The sequence below is a fragment of the Colletes gigas genome, unplaced genomic scaffold, assembly GCF_013123115.1.
Source record: "Colletes gigas isolate AHSC1104 unplaced genomic scaffold, ASM1312311v1 Colletes_gigas_Sc00029, whole genome shotgun sequence".
NCBI classification, from domain to species: Eukaryota; Metazoa; Arthropoda; class Insecta; order Hymenoptera; family Colletidae; genus Colletes; species Colletes gigas.
Genome location: NW_025106658.1, coordinates 2,444,965 through 2,453,833, shown reverse-complemented (window position 1 = coordinate 2,453,833; position 8,869 = coordinate 2,444,965). Strand labels below are relative to the sequence as shown.

The 8,869-nt window shown below is 37.0% G+C and overlaps 2 protein-coding genes across 3 annotated transcripts in view; both read right to left on the bottom strand.

The window, feature by feature from the left end:
* Positions 1–3,569: 3,569 nt before the first annotated feature.
* Positions 3,570–4,426, bottom strand: LOC122401894. Of its 2 annotated transcripts, XM_043404319.1 has the most exons (4): positions 4,360–4,426; positions 3,902–4,026; positions 3,723–3,810; positions 3,570–3,655 (listed from the first exon to the last, which is right to left on the bottom strand). In XM_043404319.1, exons 1-4 carry the CDS (start codon positions 4,403–4,405, stop codon positions 3,597–3,599), a joined length of 318 nt encoding a protein of 105 aa, XP_043260254.1. In that variant the 5' UTR covers positions 4,406–4,426; the 3' UTR covers positions 3,570–3,596. The 2 variants fall into 2 exon arrangements, 1 of the variants encoding a protein (XP_043260254.1); XR_006259474.1 differs by lacking the exons at positions 3,570–3,655; positions 4,360–4,426 and adding an exon at positions 4,139–4,220 and having other exon boundaries at positions 3,735–3,810.
* Positions 4,427–8,045: 3,619 nt separating this feature from the next.
* Positions 8,046–8,869, bottom strand: part of LOC122401896 (ankyrin-2-like) — a 28,374-nt gene continuing 27,550 nt past the window's right edge. The window contains exon 28 of the mRNA XM_043404320.1: positions 8,046–8,837. The gene's annotated coding sequence lies outside the window, so the exon portion shown is untranslated. The remainder of the gene's footprint in view (positions 8,838–8,869) is intronic.

Below are 8,869 nucleotides of genomic sequence, written 5' to 3'. Positions count from 1 at the left end.
GAGATAGGTATAGTGACAGCAGCACAAGTTTGGAAGATGATTCATCTGCTCCAGCATGAATTCAAATATAATATGTAAACATAAAATCAAAATAGATGAAAGAAAAGGTACTACCAATTTTGTTATAGTATCAGGTTTACTTAAAAATAAAGTATAAAATAAAAATAGGGGAAACTGTATAGTAAAATATATAAAATAAAGTACAATAAAATGAAAAATAAGAAAGACTAGAAGAAATATGAAAATAAAATAAAATAAGATAAACTAAACTAGACTAGACTGTAGAGTATGTTTTAGCTTATCCCGTATCTTTGGTGTCATAGCCCATATCTTTAGTGACAAGTACATGTAAATGTAGAAAAACCCCTAAGCTGTAGGGTATAACTGTAAAAATATGGAGTGTAGAGTATATGCTATTATTATATTATATAATATTTTATTAGTGAGAAAGACTAAAGCGTTTCCATATCAGTAAACTGTATAACGGTAAAGAATCCTGGCCTGAATCATAATGAGAGAAAATAACTAAAATAACTGTGACTTGTATTATATCGTAGTCTATTTGTTACATTTATATACGGCCGATTGCAGATACTATTTCTACTACTACTACTATCTTTTCCCTGTTACATCCTGTTGTGTGATTTCACTGTTTTACTATTATTTTATCCCTTGATTTCGATTTAATTATGTTACTTCATTACCTGATTTACAAAATCTGATATTACCTGATATCCAAAAGTGACTATTTTAGATAAGAAATCAGGAAGTAGTTAGTTAGTCTCGGGTCTATTTTGACCCTATTCTATGGGTCTATTTCGACCCTGTTCTAGGGGTCTGTTTTGACCCTGTTCTGCGGGTCTATTCTATTCTACGGGTCTGTGTTGACCCTTTTCTACGGGTCTCTTTTGACCCTGTTCTGCGGGTCTATTCTATTCTACGGGTCTGTTTTGACCCTGTTCTACGGGTCTGTTTTGACCCTGTTCTGCGGGTCCATTCTATTCTACGGGTCTGTTTTGACCCTGTTCTGCGGGTCTATTCTATTCTACAGGTCTGTTTTGACCCTGTTCTAAGGGTCTGTTTTGACCCTGTTCTGCGGGTCTATTCTATTCTACGGGTCTGTTTTGACCCCTTTATACGGGTCTCTTTTGACCCTGTTCTGCGGGCCTATTCTATTCTACGGGTCTGTTTTGATCCCTTTCTACGGGTCTCTTTTGACCCTGTTCTGCGGGTCTATTCTATTCTACGGGTCTGTTCTGACCCTTTACAACGGGTCTCTTTTGACCCTGTTCTGCGGGTCTATTCTATTCTACGGGTCTGTTCTGACCCTTTACAACGGGTCTCTTTTGACCCTGTTCTGCGGGTCTGTTCTATTCTACGGGTCTGTTCTGACGCTTTCCAACGGGTCTCTTTTGACCCTGTTCTGCTGGTCTATTCTATTCTACGGGTCTGTTCTGACCCCTTTCTACGGGTCCCTTTTGACCCTGTTCTGCGGGTCTATTCTATTCTACGGGTCTGTTTTGACCCTTTTCTACGGGTCTCTTTTGACCCTGTTCTGCGGGTCTATTCTATTCTACGGGTCTGTTCTGACCCTTTACAACGGGTCTCTTTTGACCCTGTACTGCGGGTCTATTCTATTCTACGGGTCTGTTCTGACCCTTTACAACGGGTCTCTTTTGACCCTGTACTGCGGGTCTATTCTATTCTACGGGTCTGTTTTGACCCTTTTCTACGGGTCTGTTTTGACCCTGTTCTTTAAACTCAAGGAAAATGGAGTGTATGGCTCCATGCAAGGAGATTATAGCTGCAATGGAGGCTACAGGAAGAAGAGATAGGTATAGTGACAGCAGCACAAGTTTGGAAGATGATTCATCTGCTCCAGCATGAATTCAAATATAATATGTTAACATAAAATCAAAATAATTGAAAGTGAAGGTACTACCAGTTTTGTTATAGTATCAGATTTACTTAGATAGAAAATATAAAAATAATAATAGAATAAGAGTAGAGTAACATGTATAGTAAAATATATGAAATAAAATAAAGTACGAATAAAATGAAAATAAGAAAGACTAGAAGAAATATAAAATAAAATAAAATAAGATAAACTAAACTAGACTAGACTGTAGAGTAATGTTTTAGCTTATCCCGTATCTTTGGTGTCATAGCCCATATCTTTAGTGACAAGTACATGTAAATGTAGAAAAACCCCTAAGCTGTAGGGTATAACTGTAAAAATATGGAGTGTAGAGTATATGCTATTATTATATTATATAATATTTTATTAGTGAGAAAGACGAAAGCGTTTCCATATCAGTAAACTGTATAACGGTAAAGAATCCTGACCTGAATCATAATGAGAGAAAATAACTAAAATAACTGTGACTTGTATTGTATCGTAGTCTATTTGTTACATTTATATACGGCCGATTGCACATACTATTACTACTACTACTACTATCTTTTCCCTGTTACATCCTGTTGTGTGATTTTACTGTTTTACTATTATTTTATCCCTTAATTTCGATTTAATTATGTTACTTCATTACCTGATTTACAAAATCTGATATTACCTGATATCCAAAAGTGGCTATTTTAGATAAGAAATCAGGAAGTAGTTAGTTAGTCTCGGGTCAATTTTGACCCTTTACAACGGGTCTGTTTTGACCCTTTACAACGGGTCTCTTTTGACCCTGTTCTGCGGGTCTATTCTATTTTACGGGTCTGTTTTGACCCTTTACAACGGGTCTATTTTGACCCTGTTCTGCGGGTCTATTCTATTCTACGGGTCTGTTCTGACCCTTTACAACGGGTCTCTTTTGACCCTGTTCTGCGGGTCTATTCTATTCTACGGATCTGTTTTGACCCTTTACAACGGGTCTATTTCGACCCTGCTCTGCGGGTCTGCTTGGACCCTGTTCTACGGGTCTGCTTTGACCCTGTTCTACGGGTCTGTTTTGACCCTGTTCTGCGGGTTTGCTTCGACCCTGTTCTGCGGATCTGCTTTGACCCTGTTCTGCGGGTCTGCTTTGACCCTGTTCTACGGGTCTGCTTTGACCCCTTTCTACGGGTCTATTTTGACCCTTTTCTACGGGTCTGTTTTGACCCTTTTCTGCGGGTCTGTTTTGACCCTGTTCTGCGGGTCTATTTTGACCCTAAAGCCGTTTTTTTACAAGTTATAAAATCATTTTTGCCAATCAACGCCTAAAATATTACACTTTTACCGGAACGAAATAAAAATAAAATATAACCGTAAATCTAGTAAAAGAAAGGTATTAACCAAATTTTCACCTTTCGTGGTATTTATTTCTTCTTTTATATCGTCCAAATCCTCTTGTCCTTCGATAGCTTTTCGAGCTTCCTGTTCAGTTATATCTTCACCTTCTATTAACTCGTCCAGTCGGCGTTCCGCTAAAAACGGTTCGACGTTCCGATTTTTCTTCTGACATTTTTAATAACACAATTTGTTTGTCCACTTCGGCTTTCTGTTACATACGAGGATACACGTAACGAGCATCAATATTTTCTTATGATATTAAAAACTATGAAAATTACAATATTCCTACCTTCCTGATTAAACTGATATCTTCTTCTCTTCATTTTCCATATACATCTTTCAATTTCTCAAATTTCTCTTCCAAAACTTTATACTTTTCTACAAAAACATAACAGAGAAGTTATATTAGATTGCGATATAAATGTACACGTATGTATGCACCAACCTTCGCTTTCATCAACTTTCGCCATCGTGTCTGCTTTTTGTTTAAGAGAGTCCTGATTTACCTGTTTTTCTTGTTCAATTTCATTGCCCTAAAAAATAAAAACAACTTGTTACATAGACTGTTTTTGTAAACCATAATGTTAATGATTAATTAAAACGTTTTTACGTTAATAAGCGAACCCGATTCAAGTTGCATGACACGACTCTGAAGCTCTTCCGTGATTCGTTGATGATCCATCGGTAGACGATGCGATTCTTGTCTCTGGTGACTATTTTCTTGCTGTAAATGATCGATGGGACTTTCTCTAAAATACATATGTTCGGAACAATTAATAATCTTCTATCGCGTAAGAGTAATAAGCGATCATTTTTCTAATTAGTATTAACATTTTCTATTCGCTCTTTATTTAAGTTTACCTTTCCGCTAAAGATTCTTCTGGTGGCGATACCACCCTCGGCGTCGCGTACGTTCGTAACTCGGATTGTATCAAAAAGTTTGGTGGATTCTTCGATAAACATTATACATGGGGTAAATCGATAAAGAAATTTAACAGCTTTTATGAGCATTTTATGGTAGAAACCATTCCTTCGAATCACTAAATTCTGTTTAAAAATAAATTTAATTCCAAAAATCTTACCTCGGCTTACACGGGTATTCTTTAACGATGCACTAACTGAAATCATTAACGTAACAGTGATACATGAATACATCGAAACACATAATATTATTGGACCGTCTCTCATGCTTGCTCGGGGAAGACCTCCTGCTCCCCCCTTGTCTCTCGAGGCCCCAGGGAGTACCTAGGGACAAATTCCCTATAGCATCCCGGCCTCTCTCAACGGTTGGCATCGGCGCCAATCGCGCCATCTGCGGGAGTAACTAGGAAGTTACTCATGCTCCTGTCGCGTATTTTAGCGGGGAATTTGAGATAAGAACGCGGGTTGGTGCCCGTGGAGCGCAGAACCGCTCTGCTTGTCGGAGTGTGGGAATTTAATAATAAAACTAGACAAGAGAACTCTTTCGTTAGGTAACTTCGTACTTTATTCTACTGGTCCGAAGGCCGGTTAGAGACACAATGACATAAGAAAAATCGTAGCGTTTCGAAGTCACCTCCGAGGTCCTCGCCGAAGTCGTTGGCCAAATCCTCCTAGTCCTCCCATAGATCCTCGTAGTCCAATCAGGGTGAAGGACGCATCAGATCCAAGCGGTAGGCCGTCCTTCCGATGCACGCACGCCCCCGCGAATCGGCGTCTAACTTTCCCTCCGTCTTCGGGTGGTGGTGGTAACTCGGTGGAGTCGCGCTTTTCCGTTACACAGCGGGGTGCCCACGTGGGAAGAGAAAGTAGGCTCTGCTCCGAGGATCGAGAGAACAACCCTTGAAGGAAATTTATGACTTCCTTAGCGTCGCCAACATTTCTGGAGTCGATCGACGCTCCTAAGACTAACAAAAGGACAAGGCCTTTTCAAGAGGTTACGTGACTTACGAGAAACTCGCGATTCGTTTCGGGGTCTGCTAATTGGTGTCCTCTTCCTGTTTTCGAGCTCTACCCAAGATCTTTCCCACGCGTGCCACCAGCATCGCGCATCCTTAACAATATTCTCTCAATCACGCATAACCATCCGCTTTTGAATTTCGCTCCTAATTTACCTATCGATTATTATATTTCTGGGGCTACGTTCGCGTGGTCACGCAACACTCCCTACAATATTAATAACGCATTGGAAGTTTAAAGCAAATTAATCGGCAAGGCTCGCTCGATCGCTTCTGAGAGCGCGACTCCTCTGAACTCCTTTGGTGGCGAGCATGGGAGGCGACGCCACAGGCCTAACAACCTCGGACCTAAATCCCCTAGCCTGAGATGTTGGGTCTTTGGGGGGTTAGATTTTTGGGGGTTACAATTTGTAAAAAAACAAAAGCCACCGTTCTTTATCGAAAATTACTGACATATTATGAGATTAGTTTTCGATCTAAATTAATAGGGGCGCCGTCTAGGGTGCAAAGGGGTGAATTGTTTCTCGACAAACTTGGGCGTTTTGTAGGTAGATGTCGTCTTGACACGTGTATATAGATATACAGTGTTGTACTACGTAGTTTTTATATTAATAATAATAAGCTTTAGACACTGTTTATTAATTAAACTGACGCACGTACAGTCTCCGGTTAATGTGTATTACGTTTTACGTGATGTGAAGCCATGTATTTGCTCAAAGAAACGTAGAAACTAGGAATATGTGTGCAGTGTCAAGAGGGGTTGTTTTGACAGGAATAGGACTGTTTCTGGACAATTTTGGGCCTTTGGCGTTAATTGTGAAGCATTTATAAGTGATCTAAATTACAGAGTACTCGATTGTTGCATTAGTAAATAAATTAAAATTAGTTTTCGATCGTAAATAATTGAGACGCCATCTAGTGTGCAAAGAGGTGAATTATTTCTCGACAAACTTGGCCGTTTTGTGGTAGATGTCGTCTTGATATATATAGATATACAGCGAATCAGGTAGGGTGGTGCCCATTTAAGTGACCGCGAAACGGTGTAAGGGGCATTTATAGGGGATAGCGTGGTCAGTTATGTGGACACTACTCTAGTTATTATAATAATAAGCTTTAGACACTGTTATTAATTAAATTTACGTACATATAGTCTGAACAAGTTAATGTGTATTATGCTTGACACGATGTAAAACCGTGTATTTGCTCAAAGAAACGTAAAAGCTATGAATATGTGTTGCAGTATCAAAGAGGGAGGTTAGCAGGGCCTTCTGACAGGAACAGGACTGTTTCTGGACAAGTTTGGACCTTTGGCGTTAATAGCGAACCATTTATAAGTGATCTTAATTACCGAGTACTCTATTGTTATATTAATAAATAAATTAAAACTAATTAATTCCTTTTTCACACAACCTTCCGCGCGTATGCAGTTGTTCGCGGTTTGCCATTCTGCAGGCGGAACTTTAACCTTTTTAACGAAGCCTCGATCAACAAATTGCTATTCTTTTTCTTTGCTGGGAAAACAACTGATTCTATTAGTTTATTTATGTCGAAGAAAAATAATTTATTAATCGCTATATATCAAGTCATTTAATGTGCTTACATTCTCTTTCGCTTATACATATGTACTTACTTGTATGAATGATTTATTGATTGCGTATGGACTTGGCAATAAAGTTTTGATTATGTTAAATTAAAACCCGTCGACGAGCCGATGAAATGCTGTAGCATTGCTTAAAACTAGAAAAAAATAAAATAGTACATATATGTGCATATAATAGTTAATTGAGATGCGTGTAGATCGATCGAACCTGCCGACTGAGCCGACTGGTCGCCCGAGTTGAATGAGTGTCAGCAAGCGGTGGTAATTTCTGTATGAAAAAAGTATACATGTATAATAAGTATACATATAGAAAATACCATATAAAAAAAAAAAGGAATTTTTTAATGGTGTCAAAATCATTAAGGCTGTGTTTGGAAAAATGTTGAACCCAAATCTAATCTTTCGGATACTAGCCAAGTTTTTCTATAAATTTAGAAACCCTAACGTAGTACACGCTACTCATTGAACGAGGGTTTATGTTTTCAAATCATTTGTAATTACATCTTTTACTCTGAACGATGTGAAATTGTAGGAATCAATGGGGGGAGGGTGGTGGTTTCATGTAGCCAGTTTATTGTAATTTCTTCGACCGAAATCATCGTCACGGTTTCTAGAAAAAGTACAGCAAATTGAAAGAAAATTAATTATGCGATATATCGTTGAGCGTTACTGCCGAGTAGGGCTGTTGTTGCATCAAACTGTATTAATATTACAAAAAATTCTTACACGGATTTAATATATGTTATTTTAAGCTAATAATTTGGTATATCTGAAATATTGCTTATTATAATGCAGTTGTTTTTACAAAAGTTGCGTGGTATAGGGAGAAAAGACAATTGTTATTTTAGCTGTTTCAATCTGTTAAGAAAGTGGAAAATTCGAAATTTCTTTCCTACTTATATTTATGGAAATTTATTATCCATCGTATACTATTTTATGGACATCGAACAACTTTTGTGAAAAGCAACTGTTCACACTTTTCACCATAAAAAATATATGTGAATGCAATGAACGTTCCGTTTTAAGTGAAATTCTATTAATTTATTGCTTGAAAAGAAAAGAAAAAAAAAAATGAAATTCATATTATTGGCTTTTATATAGATTTATATTCTGAACGATAAAAAACAGACATATGTATTTCTAAAATAAATAAAACGAAACATCATTAAAATCTTCGTATAACATACAGCGCATATAATTGATAATATACATCGCATTTCTTGTTAGCAAAAAAAGTTTAAGGAATATCTTGTATAGATGTAAATTTTGTATAGAAAAACTGTCTGAAAATTTTATACGCATCTTACGTTTAAAACAACAAAACGACGATCTCGACAGTTTTCTCTTAAAATCTTAAATATTACAATTTACGTAAAAAATCTTTCTATTTAACTAATATAAATTTGTTATTTCTCGTAAATACAATTAATATTAACGCGCGCCGGAGCTTGTAAACGTTCCTCAAAATCAATATACATATGCAATAAGTAAAGCGTTTTAGAACTCGTTGAGAAAGCGTAGTCGCAAAGATACGTTAAAATCGATCAAGTTACAACACATGTCACTTTTATAATACTATAATACTACTATTATACAAATCGAACACGTAAATAACATTAAAAATAGAAATTTTATAACTGCAACTTAATTATTAGAAACAATCGAGAAAAAAGAAAAAGAATGTCAAGCAAGACGATCGGCGAATACCTACGAAACTAACTTAACGGTAATGAGACAAGTATGCTGATTCGGATATAATATAAAACAATTAAACGCCATTCATATTTCTATCTCATTTCGGTAACAATCTTACAGCTTCGGGGATCATAACACTACCTTACTTAAGCATTTCAAATGCGAACGTTTCTTAGAATATATTGCAGTAAACAAAGACAAATGCATTAATACGTTATAAAAAATTTTGTATGTTATGTCGTACACATAAAGCATTTCAAATGTTGTGATAATACATCGTTGTGGCGTTGGCCAATGTTGTGAGAAATTAACCGCGATGGTCCACTATCTGAAACGAAACGATAACTATTAATAATCTAG

Coding starts and splice junctions, on each gene's coding strand:
- LOC122401894 (XM_043404319.1), bottom strand. CDS start 4,405: ATGATTTCAGTTAGTGCATCGTTAAAGAATACCCGTGTAAGCCGAG. Junction 4,027..4,359: donor GAATACCCGTGTAAGCCGAG/GTAAGATTTTTG, acceptor TATGTATTTTAG/AGAAAGTCCCATCGATCATT. Junction 3,656..3,722: donor GAAAGTTGATGAAAGCGAAG/GTTGGTGCATAC, acceptor ATGTTTTTGTAG/AAAAGTATAAAGTTTTGGAA.